Source organism: Dendrobates tinctorius, unplaced genomic scaffold (genome assembly GCF_039654945.1).
Source record: "Dendrobates tinctorius isolate UK_male_01 unplaced genomic scaffold, ASM3965494v1 ptg000151l, whole genome shotgun sequence".
Classification (NCBI taxonomy): Eukaryota; Metazoa; Chordata; class Amphibia; order Anura; family Dendrobatidae; genus Dendrobates; species Dendrobates tinctorius.
This window is the reverse complement of record NW_027361818.1, coordinates 11,497,805-11,519,474: the sequence shown is the minus strand read 5'-3', so window position 1 is coordinate 11,519,474 and position 21,670 is coordinate 11,497,805. Positions and strand designations below refer to the sequence as shown.

General features: G+C 51.8%; 1 protein-coding gene across 2 annotated transcripts; it reads left to right on the top strand.

Moving 5' to 3' along the window:
* The first annotated feature begins 11,891 nt into the window (after positions 1-11,891).
* Positions 11,892-20,150, top strand: FIS1 (fission, mitochondrial 1). Of its 2 annotated transcripts, none has more exons than XM_073547126.1 (5): positions 11,892-12,081; positions 17,003-17,135; positions 17,390-17,466; positions 17,580-17,685; positions 18,294-20,150. In XM_073547126.1, the coding sequence occupies exons 1-5, from the start codon at positions 12,037-12,039 to the stop codon at positions 18,386-18,388; spliced, it is 456 nt and encodes a 151-aa protein (XP_073403227.1). In that variant the 5' UTR covers positions 11,892-12,036; the 3' UTR covers positions 18,389-20,150. The 2 variants fall into 2 exon arrangements, with proteins under 2 accessions (XP_073403227.1, XP_073403229.1); XM_073547128.1 differs by lacking the exon at positions 11,892-12,081 and adding an exon at positions 13,693-13,948.
* The last annotated feature ends 1,520 nt before the right edge of the window (positions 20,151-21,670 follow it).

Genomic DNA, 21,670 nt, shown 5'->3' with positions numbered 1-21,670 from the left:
CCAGAGGCAGCAAAGCAACCCCAAAACATCAAGGAACCTCCACAATGTTTGACTGTAGGGACCGTGTTCTTTTCTTTGAATGCCTCTTTTTTTCTCCTGTAAACTCTATGTTGATGCCTTTGCCCAAAAAGCTCTACTTTTGTCTAATCTGACCAGAGAACATTCTTCCAAAACGTTTTAGGCTTTTTCAGGTAAGTTTTGGCAAACTCCAGCCTGGCTTTTTTATGTCTCGGGGTAAGAAGTGGGGTCTTCCTGGGTCTCCTACCATACAGTCCCTTTTCATTCAGACGCCGACGGATAGTACGGGTTGACACTGTTGTACCCTCGGACTGCAGGGCAGCTTGAACTTGTTTGGATGTTAGTCGAGGTTCTTTATCCAACATCCGCACAATCTTGCGTTGAAATCTCTTGTCAATTTTTCTTTTCCGTCCACATCTAGGGAGGTTAGCCACAGTGCCATGGGCTTTACACTTCTTGATGACACTGCGCACGGTAGACACAGGAACATTCAGGTCTTTGGAGATTGACTTGAAGCCTTGAGATTGCTCATGCTTCCTCACAATTTGGTTTCTCAAGTCCTCAGACAGTTCTTTGGTCTTCTTTCTTTTCTCCATGCTCAATGTGGTACACACAAGGACACAGGACAGAGGTTGAGTCAACTATAATCCATGTCAACTGGCTGCAAGTGTGATTTAGTTATTGCCAACACCTGTTAGGTGCCACAGGTAAGTTACAGGTGCTGCTAATTACACAAATTAGAGAAGCATCACATGATTTTTCGAACAGTGCCAATACTTTTGTCCACCCTCTTTTTTATGTTTGGTGTGGAATTATATCCAATTTGGCTTCAGGACAATTTTTTTTGTATTTTTTCATTTAAGACGAATTAAATGAAGATAATAATAACAAAGAATTTGTGATTGCAATTATTTTCAGGAAGAAACTGAGTATTATCTGGCAAAATTGCAGGGGTGTCAATACTTTTGGCCACAACTGTAGGGCCGCGGTATGGCCAACTACGGGTCCTTAATTATAAAGTCAACTTAGCCGTCCAGACGTCCTTCGCCGTTCGGGTTGGTGGTCTTTCGGCGTAGTAGTTGCTGGGCCCAGTTGCTGAGGCGTTGATGAAGTCGTTGCGCACTCCGGCGCGCTGATGACACTGGAGCCCCACAGGCTCAGGCGGAGTCCTTGGACGGTTGGGCCGCAGCCCCTGGCCTGGGGCAAGCAGCAGCGAAGTGTGATGGCAAAGGACAGGCCACCTGCACAGCTAACGGCTGCGACGGGGAGTCCGCGGTCAGCAAAGGCCTGGCCCCTGCTGCGGACCGGAGCGGGACAGTGGTGGCCGCCGACGGTACTGTACTTGCAGCGGCCACTGGTGAGAACAGGGCGGCTGCAGGTGGCGGGGAACAGGCCGCAGCTGCGGGCTGGAGCGAGACGGCAGCGGCCGCGGGTGACTGCGGGTAGGCCGCAGCCGCGGGCTGGGGGGAGGCGGCAGCGGCCGCGGGTCGAACTGGGGCCGCAGTGGCCGCGGGCTGGAGCGGGGCAGCAAGTCCCAGATAATCACCTCGGTACCGTCCTTCTGGAGTCCTCGGTGAGCGTCCTCCCTGGCACTGGTGAGTCACTCTCGCTTTCAGCCACTCCCACCGTCTCCGGCTGTCTCTGTGTCGGTCTGCTAACTCATCGTCCCGGGAATTCCCTGCTTCCTTTATACTGGTCCCTCCCCCAACACATCTGTCTGTCACAATGGTCCGTCCCCGAATTATGCCCCCGGGGACAGTTTCCCTCGGATCCCAGATGACAGCTCCCTTGGTTCCGGCCCGGATACTCAACGGGAGCCGTTCCTCCCACACTCCCCCTCCCTGTATGCTCGCCTGTCCTCGGGCGAGGGTTTTTGTAGATTCGGGTTAGTTTTTTGGGACGACAGTCTTTGTCGCCATACGAACTGGTCCTGTTTGTAACGTTCAGGGGTTTGCCAGCTGTTGACCGCTTGGAGCGTCGAAGCTTGGGTGTAGTGGAGACTTCTGGGGTGGTGGAGGGTGGTCGAATAGTTGGTTCTGGTGGGATGCCCGGGTCTACTGTAGTGCCACTACTAGGGCAGCCCGCAGATGCGACGGAGAAGTCCTCTTCATCATCCAGGTCCCAGACCGGGGGCAGGGGGTTGGTAGACGTACAGGGTCGTAACATGTTACGGTGCACAACCCGAGTGAGAGGTGCGTTGTTTCCTTCGGATTGTATTTCGTACACAGGCCCGTCTGGGCTTATTCGGCGCAACACTCAGTATGGGTTCACTTCCCACCGTGGTTCTAACTTGTTTTGGGGGCATTGATCAAGCACGAGTACCCGATCCCCAGTCTGAAAGTCAATGGGTGTGGGCAGTGAGATCCTGGAGCTTTGTATGGACGATACGGTGGAGGGTCTGCAGCCGGTGCCGGAGGTTTCGGACCCACGAGGATACCCCGGGCCAGTATTGGGGTTCTTCCGGGTTCAATTCCACTTCCGTAATTCCTTTACCTTCCCGTCCGAACAGCTGTTGCACAAAAACGGACATGTCGACATGTTTTGCACACGGACACACGGTCCGTGAAAACACGCTGACATCTGCATAGACACATTCATTAGGGCAGTTTCACACGTCAGTGTCTCCGGTACGTGTAGTGACAGTTTTCTCACGCATCGGAGACACTGACACACGTAGACACATTCAAATGAATGTGTCTATGCAGATGTCAGCGTGTTTTCACGGACCGTCAATGGGTCCGTGTAAACACGTACCGCACACGGATGCTGTCTGTGTGCTGTCAGTGTGCGATCCGTGTGCATTTTTTAAAGTCAAAGGGATAACATTGAAACTAATTTTTCAAATACACGGACACGGACACACGGACAGCACACGGATGGTAAACACGGACATACGGATAGCACACGGATGTCACACAGATGGCCTCCGTATGCACACGGACACGGTACGGAATTATCTGGACGTGTGAAACTGCCCTTAGAATGTGTCTACGTGTGTCTGTGTCTCCGGTACGTGAGAAAACTGTCACTACACGTACCGGAGACACTGACGTGTGAAACTGCCCTAACAGTCACCATCGGGGGGCAGCAGATGTGTGTATATACCAGTCACCACTGGGGGGCAGCAGATGTGTATATATAACAGTCACCACCGGGGGGCACCAGATGTGTGTATATAACAGTCACCACCGGGGGGCAGCAGATGTGTGTATATAACAGTCACCACCGGGGGGCACCAGATGTGTATATATTACAGTCACCACCGGGGGGGCAGCAGATGTGTGTATATAACAGTCACCACCGGGGGGCACCAGATGGGTATATATAACAGTCACCACCGGGGGGGGCACCAGATGTGTATATATAACAGTCACCACCGGGGGGCAGCAGATGTGTATATATAACAGTCACCACCGGAGGGCACCTGATGGGTATATATAACAGTCACCACCGGGGGGCACCAGATGTGTATATATAACAGTCACCACCGGGGGGCACCAGATGTGTATATATAACAGTCACCACCGGGGGGGCAGCAGATGTGTATATATAACAGTCACCACCGGGGGGAACCAGATGTGTATATATAACAGTCACCACCGGGGGGCACCAGATGTGTATATATAACAGTCACCACCGGGGGGCACCAGATGTTTATATATAACAGTCACCACCGGGGGGCACCAGATGTGTATATAAAACAGTCACCACTGGGGGCACCAGATATTTATATATAACAGTCACCACCGGGGGGCACCAGATGTGTGTATATAACAGTCTCCACCGGTGGGCAGCAGATGTATGTATATAACAGTCATCACCGGGGGGCACCAGATGGGTATATATAACAGTTACCACCGGGGGGGGCACCAGATGTGTATATATAATAGTCACCACCGGGGGGCAGCAGATTTGTGTATATAACAGTCACCACCGGGGGGCACCAGATAGGTGTATATAACAGTCACCGCCGGGGGGCAGCAGATGTGTATATATAACAGTCACCACCGGGGGGGCAGCAGATGTGTGTATATAACAGTCACCACCGGGGGGCACCAGATGTGTGTATATAACAGTCACCACCGGGGGGCAGCAGATGTGTGTATATAACAGTCACCATCGGGGGGCACCAGATGGGTATATATAACAGTCACCACCGGGGGGGCACCAGATGTGTATATATAACAGTCACCACCGGGGGGCAGCAGATGTCTATAAATAACAGTCACCACCGGAGTGCACCTGATGGGTATATATAACAGTCACCACCAGGGGGACAGCAGATGTGTATATATAACAGTCACCACCGGGGGGCACCAGATGTGTATATATAACAGTCACCACCGGGGGGCACCAGATGTGTATATATAACGGTCACCACCGGGGGGCAGCAGATGTGTATATATAACAGTCACCACCGGAGGGCACCAGATGGGTATATATAACAGTCACCACCGGGGGGCACCAGATGTGTATATATAACAGTCACCAGCGGGGGGCACCAGATGTGTATATAAAACAGTCACCACCGGGGGGCAGCAGATGTGTATATATAACAGTCACCACCGGGGGGCAGCAGATGTGTATATATAATGGTCACCAACGGGGGGGCCACGAGATGTGTATATATAATAGTCACCACCGGGGGGCAGCAGATGTGTGTATTTAACAGTCACCACTGGGGGGCAGCAGATGTGTATATATAACAGTCACCACCGGGGGCACCAGATGTGTATATATAACAGTCACCACCGGGGGGCAGCAGATGTGTAAATATAACAGTCACCACCGGGAGGCAGCAGATGTGTGTATATAACAGTCACCACCGGGGGGCAGCAGATGTGTGTATATAACAGTCACCACCGGGGGGCACCAGATGTGTGTATATAACAGTCACCACCGGGGGGCAGCAGATGTGTATATATAACAGTCACCACCGGAGGGGGCACCAGATGTGTATATATAATAGTCACCACCGGGGGGCAGCAGATGTGTGTATATAACAGTCACCACCGGGGGGCAGCAGATGTGTATATATAACAGTCACCACCGGGGGGCAGCAGATGTGTGTATATAACAGTCACCACCGGAGGGCAGCAGATGTGTGTATATAACAGTCACCACCGGGGGGCAGCAGATGTGTGTATATAACAGTCACCACCGGGGGGCACCAGATGTGTGTATATAACAGTCACCACCGGGGGGCACCAGATGTGTGTATATAACAGTCACCACCGGGGGGGCACCAGATGTGTGTATATAACAGTCACCACCGGGGGGCAGCAGATGTGTGTATATAACAGTCACCACCGGGGGGCACCAGATGTGTGTATATAACAGTCACCACCGGGGGGCAGCAGATGTGTATATATAACAGTCACCACCGGAGGGCACCAGATGTGTATATATAACAGTCACCACCGGGGGCAGCAGATGTGTATATATAACAGTCACCACCGGGGGGGCAGCAGATGTGTATATATAACAGTCACCACCGGGGGGCACCAGATGTGTATATATAACAGTCACCGCCGGGGGGCACCAGATGTGTATATATAACAGTCACCACCGGGGGGCAGCAGATGTGTATATATAACAGTCACCACCGGAGGGCACCAGATGGGTATATATAACAGTCACCACCGGGGGGCACCAGATGTGTATATATAACAGTCACCACCGGGGGGCACCAGATGTTTATATATAACAGTCACCACCGGGGGCACCAGATGTGTATATATAACAGTCACCACCGGGGGGGCAGCAGATGTGTGTATATAACAGTCACCACCGGGGGGGCACCAGATGTGTGTATATAACAGTCACCACCGGGGGGCAGCAGATGTGTGTACATAACAGTCACCACCGGGGGGCAGCAGATGTGTATATACAGCAGTCACCACCGGGGGGCAGCAGATGTGTATATATAACAGTAACCACCAGGGGGCAGCAGATGTGTGCATATAACAGTCACCACCGGGGGGGGGCACCAGATGTGTGTATATAACAGTCACCACCGGGGGGCAGCAGATGTGTGTATATAACAGTCACCACCGGGGGGCACCAGATGGGTATATGTAACAGTCACCACCGGGGGGGGCACCAGATGTGTATATATAATAGTCACCACCGGGGGGCAGCAGATGTGTATATATAACAGTCACCACCGGGGGGGCAGCAGATGTGTATATATAACAGTCACCACCGGGGGCACCAGATGTGTATATAACAGTCACCACCAGGGGGCACCAGATGTGTGTATATAACAGTCACCATCGGGGGGCACCAGATGTGTATATATAACAGTCACCACCGGGGGGCACTAGATGTGTATATATAACAGTCACCACCGGGGGGCAGCAGATGTGTATATATCACAGTCACCACCGGAGGGCACCAGATGGGTATATATAACAGTCACCACCGGGGGGCACCAGATGTGTATATATAACAGTCACCACCGGGGGCAGCAGATGTGTATATATAACAGTCACCACCGGGGGCACCAGATGTGTATATATAACAGTCACCACCGGGGGCACCAGATGTGTATATATAACAGTCACCACCAGGGGGCACCAGATGGGTATATATAACAGTCACCACCGGGGGGCACCAGATGGGTATATATAACAGTCACCACCGGGGGGCAGCAGATGTGTATATATAACAGTCACCACCGGGGGGGCAGCAGATGTGTGTATATAACAGTCACCACCGGGGGGCAGCAGATGTGTGTATATAACAGTCACCACCGGGGGGCACCAGATGTGTATATATAACAGTCACCACCGGGGGGCACCAGATGTGTATATATAACAGTCACCACCGGGGGGCACCAGATGTGTATATATAACAGTAACCACCGGGGGGCACCAGATGTGTATATATAACAGTCACCACCGGGGCCAGCAGATGTGTATATATAACAGTCACCACCGGGGGGCACCAGATGTGTATATATAACAGTCACCACCGGGGGGCACCAGATGTGTATATATAACAGTCACCACCGGGGGGCACCAGATGTGTATATATAACAGTCACCACCGGGGGGCACCAGATGTGTATATATAACAGTCACAACCAGGGGGCAGCAGATGTGTATATATAACAGTCACCACCGGGGGGGGCAGCAGATGTGTATATATAACAGTCACCACCGGGGGGCACCAGATGTGTATATATAACAGTCACCACCGGGGGGCACCAGATGTGTATATATAACATTCACCACCGGGGGGCAGCAGATGTGTATATATAACAGTCACCACCGGGGGGCACCAGATGTGTATATATAACAGTCACCACCGGGGGGCACCAGATGTGTATATATAACAGTCACCACCGGGGGGGGCAGCAGATGTGTATATATAACAGTCACCACCGGGGGGGCAGCAGATGTGTGTATATAACAGTCACCACCGGGGGGCAGCAGATGTGTGTATATAACAGTCACCACCGGGGGGCACCAGATGTGTATATATAACAGTCACCACCGGGGGGCACCAGATGTGTATATATAACAGTCACCACCGGGGGGCACCAGATGTGTATATATAACAGTAACCACCGGGGGGCACCAGATGTGTATATATAACAGTCACCACCGGGGGCAGCAGATGTGTATATATAACAGTCACCACCGGAGGGCACCAGATGTTTATATATAACAGTCACCACAGGGGGGCACCAGATGTGTATATATAACAGTCACCACCGGGGGGCACCAGATGTTTATATATAACAGTCACCACCGGGGGCACCAGATGTGTATATATAACAGTCACCACCGGGGGGCAGCAGATGTGTAAATATAACAGTCACCACCGGGAGGCAGCAGATGTGTGTATATAACAGTCACCACCGGGGGGGCACCAGATGTGTGTATATAACAGTCACCACCGGGGGGCAGCAGATGTGTGTATATAACAGTCACCACCGGGGGCAGCAGATGTGTATATATAGCAGTCACCACTGGGGGGCAGCAGATGTGTATATATAACAGTCACCACCGGGGGGCACCAGATGTGTGTATATAACAGTCACCACCGGGGGCAGCAGATGTGTATATATAACAGTCACCACCGGGGGGCACCAGATGTGTGTATATAACAGTCACCACCGGGGGCAGCAGATGTGTATATATAACAGTCACCACCGGGGGCACCAGATGTGTATATATAACAGTCACCACCGGGGGGGGCACCAGATGTGTATATATAATAGTCACCACCGGGGGGCAGCAGATGTGTATATATAACAGTCACCACCGGGGGGGCAGCAGATGTGTATATATAACAGTCACCACCAGGGGGCACCAGATGTGTGTATATAACAGTCACCATCGGGGGGCACCAGATGTGTATATATAACAGTCACCACCGGGGGGCACTAGATGTGTATATATAACAGTCACCACCGGGGGGCAGCAGATGTGTATATATCACAGTCACCACCGGAGGGCACCAGATGGGTATATATAACAGTCACCACCGGGGGGCACCAGATGTGTATATATAACAGTCACCACCGGGGGCAGCAGATGTGTATATATAACAGTCACCACCGGGGGCACCAGATGTGTATATATAACAGTCACCACCGGGGGCACCAGATGTGTATATATAACAGTCACCACCGGGGGGCACCAGATGGGTATATATAACAGTCACCACCGGGGGGCACCAGATGGGTATATATAACAGTCACCACCGGGGGGCAGCAGATGTGTATATATAACAGTCACCACCGGGGGGGCAGCAGATGTGTGTATATAACAGTCACCACCGGGGGGCAGCAGATGTGTGTATATAACAGTCACCACCGGGGGGCACCAGATGTGTATATATAACAGTCACCACCGGGGGGCACCAGATGTGTATATATAACAGTCACCACCGGGGGGCACCAGATGTGTATATATAACAGTAACCACCGTGGGGCACCAGATGTGTATATATAACAGTCACCACCGGGGGCAGCAGATGTGTATATATAACAGTCTCCCCCCCTGGGGGGCACCAGATGTGTATATATAACAGTCACCACCGGGGGGCACCAGATGTGTATATATAACAGTCACCACCGGGGGGCACCAGATGTGTATATATAACAGTCACCACCGGGGGGCACCAGATGTGTATATATAACAGTCACAACCAGGGGGCAGCAGATGTGTATATATAACAGTCACCACCGGGGGGGGCAGCAGATGTGTATATATAACAGTCACCACCGGGGGGCACCAGATGTGTATATATAACAGTCACCACCGGGGGGCACCAGATGTGTATATATAACATTCACCACCGGGGGGCAGCAGATGTGTATATATAACAGTCACCACCGGGGGGCACCAGATGTGTATATATAACAGTCACCACCGGGGGGGGCAGCAGATGTGTATATATAACAGTCACCACCGGGGGGGCAGCAGATGTGTGTATATAACAGTCACCACCGGGGGGCAGCAGATGTGTGTATATAACAGTCACCACCGGGGGGCACCAGATGTGTATATATAACAGTCACCACCGGGGGGCACCAGATGTGTATATATAACAGTCACCACCGGGGGGCACCAGATGTGTATATATAACAGTAACCACCGGGGGGCACCAGATGTGTATATATAACAGTCACCACCGGGGGCAGCAGATGTGTATATATAACAGTCACCACCGGAGGGCACCAGATGTTTATATATAACAGTCACCACAGGGGGGCACCAGATGTGTATATATAACAGTCACCACCGGGGGGCACCAGATGTTTATATATAACAGTCACCACCGGGGGCACCAGATGTGTATATATAACAGTCACCACCGGGGGGCAGCAGATGTGTAAATATAACAGTCACCACCGGGAGGCAGCAGATGTGTGTATATAACAGTCACCACCGGGGGGGCACCAGATGTGTGTATATAACAGTCACCACCGGGGGGCAGCAGATGTGTGTATATAACAGTCACCACCGGGGGCAGCAGATGTGTATATATAGCAGTCACCACTGGGGGGCAGCAGATGTGTATATATAACAGTCACCACCGGGGGGCACCAGATGTGTGTATATAACAGTCACCACCGGGGGCAGCAGATGTGTATATATAACAGTCACCACCGGGGGGCACCAGATGTGTGTATATAACAGTCACCACCGGGGGCAGCAGATGTGTATATATAACAGTCACCACCGGGGGCACCAGATGTGTATATATAACAGTCACCACCGGGGGGCAGCAGATGTGTATATATAACAGTCACCATCGGGGGGCACCAGATATGTATATATAACAGTCACCACCGGGGGGCACCAGATGTGTATATATAACAGTCACCACCGGGGGGCAGCAGATGTGTATATATAACAGTCACCACCGGGGGGCAGCAGATGTGTATATATAACAGTCACCACCGGGGGGCACCAGATGTGTATATATAACAGTCACCACCGGGGGGCAGCAGATGTGTATATATAACAGTCACCACCGGGGGGCACCAGATGTGTATATATAACAGTCACCACCGGGGGGCAGCAGATGTGTATATATAACAGTCACAACCGGGTGGCAGCAGATGTGTATATATATAACAGTCACCACCGGGGGGCAGCAGATGTGTATATATAACAGTCACCACCGGGGGCAGCAGATGTGTATATATAACAGTCACCACCGGGGGGCACCAGATGTTTATATATAACAGTCACCACCGGGGGCACCAGATGTGTATATATAACAGTCACCACCGGGGGGCACCAGATGTGTATATATATAACAGTCACCACCGGGGGGGCAGCAGATGTGTATATATAACAGTCACCACCGGGGGCAGCAGATGTGTATATATAACAGTCACCACCGGGGGCAGCAGATGTGTATATATAACAGTCACCAGCGGGGGCACCAGATGTGTATATATAACAGTAACCACCGGAGGGCAGCAGATGTGTAAATATAACAGTCACCACCGGGGGGCACCAGATGTGTATATATAACAGTCACCACCGGGGGCAGCAGATGTGTATATATAACAGTCACCACCGGGGGGCAGCGGATGTGTATATATATCAGTCACCACCGGGGGGCAGCAGATGTGTATATATATCAGTCACCACCGGGGGGCACCAGATGTGTATATATAACAGTCACCACCGGGGGGCACCAGATGTTTATATATAACAGTCACCACCGGGGGCAGCAGATGTGTATATATAACAGTCACCACCGGGGGGGGGGCAGCGGATGTGTATATATATCAGTCACCACCGGGGGGCACCAGATGTGTATATATATCAGTCACCACCGGGGGGCACCAGATGTTTATATATAACAGTCACCACCGGGGGCAGCAGATGTGTATATATAACAGTCACCACGGGGGGGGGCAGCGGATGTGTATATATATCAGTCACCACCGGGGGGCACCAGATGTGTATATATATCAGTCACCACCGGGGGGCACCAGATGTGTATATATAACAGTCACCACCGGGGGCAGCAGATGTGTATATATAACAGTCACCACCGGGGGGCAGCGGATGTGTATATATATCAGTCACCACCGGGGGGCAGCAGACAATGTTAATAATAGTAATATAATCTTTCGGTTTATTACAGTGTTGCCGATATCCGGTCATCGCACGGAACATGGAGGATAAATCCCGACATCTGACAGAAATAACAGTAAAGTGAAATCTAATGCAGTAAATGCAGCGCGGATCCGGAGTCACACTGACCGGGGAGGAGATGGGCGCAGGTGAGGGCGTGGGACGGCGGCGCGGGCAGAAGAGGGTTAATAATGACGTCTGTCTCTCGTGCGCTCATTATGGAAATTACCCTTTAAATCTGACGCGTTCTGGTGACGTCATTGTTCTCCGACCGTCAGGCTGCCAGCACCGCGCTGCTGTATCGTATAGAGCTGCCCACAGCAAAGATGGCGGCGCCTTAGCCGTGAGGAGGGGACACTCGTGACGGGAAGTGACGGTTGTGGGGCTGCGGCAGTCCGCGCAGGATGGAGGCCGTGCTGGACGATCTGGTGGCCGTGGACGATCTGATGGTGAGAGGAGATAACGTCATGGCGGCGCCTCACTTAATGTGGAGAAGTGACGTCACAGTCTGTCTGATGTCACTGCGGGGGGAGGAGTAATGGCAAGAGAACCGCCGGACACTGATCACACAGCGCGTCATCACCGCCGAGCGCCCTACACAGACCCCAACAGAGAGCGACTCCACCCGATATCAGAGCGAGTGCGCCCCCACCAGAAAGTGACCTCCCCCCCCCCCTGTACTGGCTGTGTGACCTCCCCCCCCGTACTGACTGTGTGACCTCCGCCCCCCCCCCCCCCTGTACTGACTGTGTGACCTCCGCCCCCCCCCCCCCTGTACTGACTGTGTGACCTCCGCCCCCCCCCCCCCCCTGTACTGGCTGTGTGACCTCCGCCCCCCTGTACTGGCTGTGTGACCTCCGCCCCCCCGTACTGGCTGTGTGACCTCCGCCCCCCCGTACTGGCTGTGTGACCTCCGCCCCCCCGTACTGGCTGTGTGACCTCCGCCCCCCCCGTACTGGCTGTGTGACCTCCGCCCCCCCCGTACTGGCTGTGTGACCTCCGCCCCCCCCGTACTGGCTGTGTGACCTCCGCCCCCCCCGTACTGGCTGTGTGACCTCCGCCCCCCCCGTACTGGCTGTGTGACCTCCGCCCCCCCCGTACTGGCTGTGTGACCTCCGCCCCCCCCCGTACTGGCTGTGTGACCTCCGCCCCCCCCCGTACTGGCTGTGTGACCTCCGCCCCCCCCCGTACTGGCTGTGTGACCTCCGCCCCCCCGTACTGGCTGTGTGACCTCCGCCCCCCCGTACTGGCTGTGTGACCTCCGCCCCCCCGTACTGGCTGTGTGACCTCCGCCCCCCCGTACTGGCTGTGTGACCTCCGCCCCCCCGTACTGGCTGTGTGACCTCCGCCCCCCCGTACTGGCTGTGTGACCTCCGCCCCCCTGTACTGGCTGTGTGACCTCCGCCCCCCCCCCCTGTACTGGCTGTGTGACCTCCGCCCCCCCCCCCCCCCCTGTACTGGCTGTGTGACCTCCGCCCCCCTGTACTGGCTGTGTGACCTCCGCCCCCCTGTACTGGCTGTGTGACCTCCGCCCCCCCGTACTGGCTGTGTGACCTCCGCCCCCCCGTACTGGCTGTGTGACCTCCGCCCCCCCTGTACTGGCTGTGTGACCTCCGCCCCCCTGTACTGGCTGTGTGACCTCCGCCCCCCTGTACTGGCTGTGTGACCTCCGCCCCCCCCCCCTGTACTGGCTGTGTGACCTCCGCCCCCCTGTACTGGCTGTGTGACCTCCGCCCCCCCGTACTGGCTGTGTGACCTCCGCCCGCCCCCCCGTACTGGCTGTGTGACCTCCGCCCCCCCCCCCTGTACTGGCTGTGTGACCTCCGCCCCCCTGTACTGGCTGTGTGACCTCCGCCCCCCTGTACTGGCTGTGTGACCTCCGCCCCCCCGTACTGGCTGTGTGACCTCCGCCCCCCCGTACTGGCTGTGTGACCTCCGCCCCCCCCCCCGTACTGACTGTGACCTCCATCTACCCCCACCATGTGTGATGATACAGCTGCAGCGCCCCCCGGTGGCTCCCATCAGTTCCTGCTCTCTGCAGCATGACACTGTGGAGCTGGTGGTGTCTCGGCAGTGTGGGGGGCTCCTATGCTCTGGGGTCTGTGTGGTGTTTCCTGACAGGTGTCGCGCTCCCACCTATCCCAGCGTCGCTGATCTTTCCTTGCTCGTCCTCTGCTCCCGGTGATGTGGACGCTTAGGATGGAGGATTTTCCGCTCGTCTTTCCCTTCTGGTAGAAGCAGCTCTCCCTTATCCCGGAGCAGAGCAGCGCTCATGTCCTCGTGGTGGCGGGGTTACATCGGAGTGCAGCTCCTATGGTGAGGCAGCAGGTGGCGTCAGCGTGTCGGTAATGTCTGAGGGCTCCTTGTTTCTCCATGTCCTCACACAGCTGTAGGATCTAGTGGCTCCGTGTTGCGTCAGGTCAAGAGCGAGATCAATATTTTCTACACTGATACATTGTAACAAACCCTCAGCAGTGTGGGGATGATAGATTGTCAGCCTTTGGATTTAAGGGGGCTGAATGGAGGTCCCCGGTTTGTCTCTGTGTCTGTGGGCGCTTGTTGCCAGACTGTACACGTGCTTGTGCCGCGATATCCCCCGGGAGCGGCCGTGTAACGAGCCCCCGTACAGACATACAAAGCAAGCGCTCGGCATTACGTCATGTGGATACCACGGCGTCTACTCCAGTCACAGCGAGAGCTGCGTTCAGCCGTTTCCTGGGCTCCGTGTCTTCTGGGACGTGTGGTGCACACGCTCACTCTGGGCCGTGGATACAGGATTTGTCCTTCCCTTCTTGGACCTTTTTGACCTTTCATTTCTCCTGCTCCTTCTCTCCTGGCCCCCCTATCTACTTTTTGTACACCACCACCCCCCACGTTGTCATCACTTACACTGACCGCCGGTTGTGTATGTGGGACCCTCAAGGATGGGGCTCAGCCGGGTGTTCACTGCCCTCATCCTGCACTTTTTGATTAGAAGCACAAAAAATATCAGCACTTGAGGGTCCCACATTCTGTGAAAGGGGCGTCCTAGGCTTTCCATTGATGCCCGCCGACCCTTCACCCTGTACAGTTGTGAGAGCCTGCAGATATGTCTCTTGGTTTTCTTGGTGGGATTTCTGCAGGTTTACAGCGAGATCTGAGCAGCTCCCTCCTTTACATGCCCGTAGATGATCTGACAGTGGACCAGTGATCGTTCCTGCCTCATGATGCCGTTGGCTGGCACATGTACAGGTGGACCTCCCTCTGGCTGCCTCCTGTCTCTGATTTGGGTACACGGAGATGTTGCCTTGTGACAGATGTCTGTCTCATGCTGGCAATGTCTCTCGCGTTCTCTCACTGTCTGATGGAGTTTCGTGGTTTGTTTGATTTCCTATCACTGATTACATTTTTTGCTCTAGTCAGTTATCATCAGATACATGTAGCTCAGTAGATTGGGTACAAGGAGCCGATAGTGTGGATCTTCCATAACTCAGGGACAATTTCTCAGGCATTATTGGTCATGGACTAAGAGGCTGAACCGTAGCCAGACTCAAGCTAGCAGCCTCCATCCATTGTCCTCTGTAATAACCAGGGTCATCAAGGGGCTGGAGATAACAAAATCGAGCTATGTCATATCTCTAATCTTCTGACCACATATGACGCTTCTTCCTTAGGGGCCAGACCGGACAACAAGGCCCAACGCTGGGTAACTTTGGCGGTTCCTTGGTTGTTTAGCCCACCCGTAGGAGCCACCTGATCCGCACGTTTCCTGGCATCTGCAGCCTCCTGGTTCTCTAGCCTTGATGTATTATTGACGTGTGACCAAGCCGAAGCTTGTAGCATTGGCCTGGATATGGGAGACGTGGACGGTGCTGTGGTGTCGGGACTTCTGGTTGTTGTTGGCGTTCACCCGTCTGAGTGTTTAGAAACAATACATGCCAGAGATCTTACCAGCTGCTTGTGGTAGGTTGGCTGTTATGGTGCCCTCGGAGTGTGGTGCCAGTGTCCTGGAAGGTACCAAATTACAAAGGTGTTTGTGGTGGGGCTGACCTTGAATTTTGCTGCCCGTGAAGAACTATTGCATTGGTCGGGTCGCTCTTGTCCCAAGTGGTTTGTAAAGTTCTGTTTTTGTAGGGCGCAACATGCACATGGCCGGTGAAGCCAGTAATCTCCCGCAGGGGTCATGTGATGGGGTGTGGTCGGTGAAGACATGCCGCTGTATGGAAACATCACCAGATCTGATAACCATGTCTCCCTGCACAAACTATTGGCATCTTTTGTGTTTAGTGGAGATGACCCTGATCGGGCGTCTACTGGACCAGAGTCCGGCAATCCTCCTCCCTCCCGGTGTCCCCGACATCTGTTTTTTGATTAGCCGGCCCAGCAGTGTGACGTACAGAACGTATCTACTGATCAGAAAAGAGGCCAAAAGGATGCCGGCAGGGAGCAGGAGGTGGTCCGCAGGGAGCAGGAGGTGGTCCGCAGGGCTCTGCCACGGCCCACCCATGTAGCCACTCAAGCAGGGTCCTGCAAATCTTTTTGCACAACTCGAATGCCTCATTCAGATCTCAGTGTTTTTCATGTACACACAAAAAGCCGCACCCCCCCAGTGTTTGGGGTGCGTGAAATGCCTCGTGGACTGTAAGGGGGTGCGTGTTCCGATCTGTGAACATCGGACGTCTGAGCGAAGCCGTAAAAATGACACATTCAGTTCTCCTTGGTCAAACATTTGCCTCAAAATGTATTTTTACTCTGCTGTAAAATATTTAATATGACTTCTAGGTGTTAGGAATCAGCGAGGCGTTTCCAGCTTTTTTATGTCGTTATTTTGACGTTCTTACTATGAAGTGCTTGGTTTTATTTTTTTCTTAACGTATTATTGGAGTTTAATTGTGCGGAAGAAAAACCTGTTTCCACCATTCCGCATGGGGGCTTTTGATCTGACGTGCCCTGGATAACGTCACGGCGTCAGAGGCAAGAACTTGGGTTATTTTTCTCGTACTGATTTCTTTTTCTTGCGTCTGTTCTCTATAACTGGAGGTGACATTGTAGGGGCACATAGCGTGTAGGGTACTGCAGTCTGGACAAGTGCGATGTGTCGTCGTGCCCAGCAGTTTTGTCGTGTGACCGGTAATTTGATAACTGGGGATTCTCGCTTCCTCCGTCCTACATGTATAGGAAGATGGTGAAGGCAGGAATTGTAAAATGTGTCCGCCAGTGCAGCCGTTCTAACAGAGCGGCATAAAAACCACCACGATTTACACTAAAGCCTGTGTTAGTGACCGCTGTAAGAAGGCGAAACAACGGTTAGGAAGAAGAGCGACCGCCTTTCCTTCTTTTTCATTTGTTTGCCTCCTCACGCTCGCTCCTTGTGTCTTTTGCGTTTTGCAGAGGTTTGAGAAGAAGTATCTGGCCGAACTGTCCGCCGGATCGCTGAGCAAGAGCACACAGTTCGAGTACGCCTGGTGCTTGATCCGCAGCAAGTACACGGCCGACATCCAGAAAGGGGCTTTGCTTCTGGAAGGTGAGCCACCAGCTGGCACTTTTCTGTTTATTTTCAAGCATCCTGGTCGGCCGATATATTTTGGGTTTTAGGTTCAGGCTTGTAGAGATTCATGAGATCTAGTGTAAGACACCGTGCAGGAAGCCACACACATGGCAATGTTGTGTTGTATCTGCCAGATGGTAGATGGTGGGTGGGTTTTCTGAAATTTGCAATGTTTCAACACTTCTCAAGCCATAAACATCCTGAATCTCTGGCTTTGTTTCCTTTTTAAGATCTCTTACCCAAGGGCAATAAAGATGAGCAGCGAGACTACCTGTTCTACCTGGCCGTGGCTCACCACAGATTAAAGGTGAGTGAAACGGCGGCCTCCTCCTGACCTCCAGGAACTTTAGGGGTTTCTCGCCACTTTTGGCTACTGGTGGAGTAATGTCTGATAGGTGATGACTGTAGCTCTGTCCTTAGGAATATGAGAAGGCGCTGAAGTACGTGAAGACTCTTCTCAATAATGAACCAAAGAACACACAAGCCCTAGAGCTGCAGAAGATCATCGATAAGAAGATGCAAAAAGGTAATAGTGCGAGGTACAGAAATGCCTCTGGAACGGAGCCGGGGATCGGAAAGTTGTGACTGTGTTTGGTACAGAAAAGGTAAAGCGGAGGGCACAGGTGTTTGGTGTAAAGCGTAATGACGGTTAGATGTAAACGTGTCTGGTCAAGACATGTAACAAAGAATTGTAGAGGTCCAACGTCTAGTAAAGACCTCAGCAGCAACTGGACCAGGGCAGCAAACCTCTGCCCGGCATCTTGGGCACCTCTGTTCCTTACTAGCCCTTTGCGACGTCTCTGAGGTCCAGTTACTGATAGAGGATGCCAGGCAGAAGGTTGCCGGCGGAGAATTGAACACTGCTGCGGCCTGCCTGGTACGGGTGAACCCCAGACTTGGATTCTTAAAACAATCTTCTGGAGTTGAGTAAAAAGATTTTATGTATCTAGTGAACAAAAGAGTTAAAGAAGGGCAAGGATTTAAGAAGAAGTAAAGGAAAGGAGTGATTGTGCTGGGTTTTAGAGATGAAGGGCATGAATATATGGAGTACAGAGAAGAGTAAGGATTCGGGGCAAGAGCTTGCCAGGTTAGGACACACAGCCGACGCTCACTTGTCTTCTGCTTCTCTTTCAGAGGGTCTAGTCGGCATGGCCATCGTTGGTGGAGTGGCTTTGGGCGTTGCCGGTCTCGCTGGCCTCATTGGTTTGGCCATTTCCAAATCTAAATAAAGGGGGGAAAAAGTGGCTCCTGAGTCCTCGTTACCCTGCACACTAATCACGCCCATAATTATACCAGAATTTATAGTCACTGGACCTCGAAGCTGAACTTATCATCTAACATCAATGACTCGGATCCTGCACTGATAACCAGCTGGTGCCCGAGTCCTCTCTCCTTGTCCGCCGGCCACTCTCCTCTCCAGTTTATGTTGCATCCGCTGAATAAATGGAATCTACGTGTAATTCTTCTTCCATGTTTGTGTCAGAGACTCTCGTCCTCCTCATCCGATCTCCTCCCGATGTCCCCATGTACACTCAGCTTTAGTGTCAAGTGCAAAATCAATTTTGCCAATAATCATTGTTGTTTTTCCTCCGCTTCTCAGGTGGTTCGTTTGTCTTGGATCACAATTAGTAATGGGCATCATGAGACTTGTTTTTCAGGCTGTCATCCACACGTCTTTACACCTTCGCAGGGAAATCCTCATCCGAATAGCACCACTCTTTACACAACACTTTATTTTACTTTCGGGGGTGGCGACAATGATTTTCGACAGTCGTCTCCTTGATTAATCCTTCGTAAAGGGCCGGACAATGAGGGTTTTGTCCAGACTATTCATTAAGTCACTGGACCCCAGATAAATATTTTGAGACTTGTTGATCGCAGGTTGTTAGGGGACCTGGTGGTGTTGTGTGAGGAGACAATGGCGGAGCACAACCCAGTAATTCTGTTTGTTCAGCGAGAACATTTTTGGCTGAGAGGTAGATGAAGATCGTAAACCTGTCCGAAGTAGAGACTGTTTTGTTTGGATGGGGTTGTCAGCTACGTATTTATGACTCGCAGTTTAGTAGACGATCGCTGCTCCTGAGTCGACTGGATATTGTTGGTTCATCCCATGACATGGCGGCTCTCTGAGTTTTGGCCTGTTGTAAGTTGTGTGCCATACCAAAGGCCGAAATTCTGCCGCCCAAGCCAATCTACTTTACTGTATGAAGTTAAAAAGGGAAGAAGCGTCCATGGCTCCAAGATTAATCCCGATAGGCATTCCTAGCCCTTTCCGACATAGGATGGGGGCCAGTGTATGGAGTTGGCTGAGGAGCCGATCCCACAGCTTACTTCAGCAGATACCGGCTGTCTTGTACAGCCAGCATCTGTCTCATTGGCTGCTGTTAAACCCTCAGATGTCGAGGTCCAATCCACAAAATTTTTTGTTTTTATCCATTGCACAAAATTTGGAATTTTTTCAGTACATAATGTGGTAAAATAAATTTGGCATTTAAAACTGCAACTGATCCGGCGACGTGGACTGAAATAAGAAAATTAAAATTAGGGTACTTGGTAGCAGTAGAGGATAAAACCAAAGAACAAAAAAGAAACATCCCTGGTAGGGAAGGGGTTGGAAACTACCAAAAGAGAACATGATTTATGGTCGTTGGCGAGTGCCTCGCTGCAGCTAAGCGCCGCCATGTTTAGATGTGATTTTTGGTGTCTTCTGTTCCTGCACTGTTCTGTCCCAAAAATGTAACTTCCCACATTTATGTAATTAACCAAGGGGTGCCTACATAATCTGGACATGCAGACGCGAGGTGGCAATTTTTTTAAAAAAAACTTTAATGTGTGGTTTGGTTTTTTTTTGGTTTTTTTTTTATAAAGCGCGTTAGTCGTAAGTCTTCTCCCCGGGGTGAAGACCCGGTTTTTCAGCTGCGATAATGCTCATATTGTATTTATAGGAGATTTGCTTTACAGCTAATGTAAATAAAATGATATTTCAGCAGATGGAAGCCTCCTTTCTTCTGTGGCGGTGGGGGATGATGAGGGGCGACTGTCTTTTTCTTCCCTTGTCTCTCTCCGCGTTGCAGGCTTTGTAGCCTCCGGAACACAGAACATGGAAGAACATCACTGTGGGGTTGTCGGGTTTTCGACATTTGCTGATTGTCACCCAGACTTTGTCACATGGAAAAATTAGGAGGAAATGTTAATGAATAAGGACATGGAAGTAAGGTAGAGACTTGGGGGTGGACGAGGGAGTACAAAGTGTGGGGGGGGTTTACAGGTAAAAGGGAGTACAAATAACTGCTCGATGGCTGAAAAGCTTGAAATATGAAGAGAAAATCCATTTGTACTCATGAAGACTTCGACAATATAAGATGGTATGAGGGGGTCTAGTCTCAGCTAGTCCCATAGCTAAGGGATTCCAAGTCGTTAAGGTTGAAAAAGACACAAATCCATTGACTTGAGCCAATTATCCTAATGTGTTCACCCATGGGATGGAAAATACCCCAGGAGGCAGATGCTAAATGTCCCATGTTAGGGCACAAAAATTCCTTTCTAACTCGACTTGCAGCAATCAGACTAGTTTCCGGGATCAACGTCCCATCACAGGATCTAGTGCCCATAACCTGTAATATATTTATCAAGAAAGGCATCTGGGCCTCCTTCAGCTCGTTTGGGAATTGACCATTACCATGTCATGTGGTAAAGCATTCCATAATCTCTGCTTGTACAGTAAAAAATCCATGGTCTCCCTACTCTTACAATAATTCATCCATAGTGTCACGACTCTGTTGTAAGGTGTCCTGGGACCAGGGGCACCTTTCCTGTCCCTAACGCTAGGTGGTGCCCTAGCACACCCTGTTCTCTTTATTACTTCTGATGGTGAAGAAGCTGGGCCAAGTACCTTGCCTTAGCCCCTGAATCTGCCCTCAGTCTGTACCCTTCACCCACCCAGGGAAGAGGGGAGGTAGTAGTGTACCGTAATACACCAACCAGACTAGCAAGCTAATACGAACAGGGATAAAGGGAAATACCAATCATACAAATATACTCACACATAACAGAGGTAAACACCAGGGAGTGGAGGATAGGGTTAAATCAAAGTAGGAGAAGAAAGGGATTTATCATACACTCAAAGCCAAGCAACAGTCCCAGATAAACCCACCAACCGCCTACAATAATAACCATCACCAATCTCCAGCCATGCAGCATAATCTATCTCTGACAATGAGTGCTTGCCAGGGTCCAGATTATATGGGAGTGGCTAACAGTGCACAGCTGAGATGCTTAATGCAGGAAAGCTTCCAGGAGCTCTCACCTGAGCAGCTTAACCCCTGCACTGCTAAAAGAAACCTGCACCATTTAATATGAACGCTAAGTGCTTCTCATCTGTGCAGGAGTAGGAGAAATCAGATGCTAGAGACTTCTGACTCCTCTCTGTTGTGGTAAACCCTTGACAGTACCCCCTCCTTCTATGAGTGGGTGTGCCACATGAAAAGATCGGATCAGCTTGGCCGCATGGA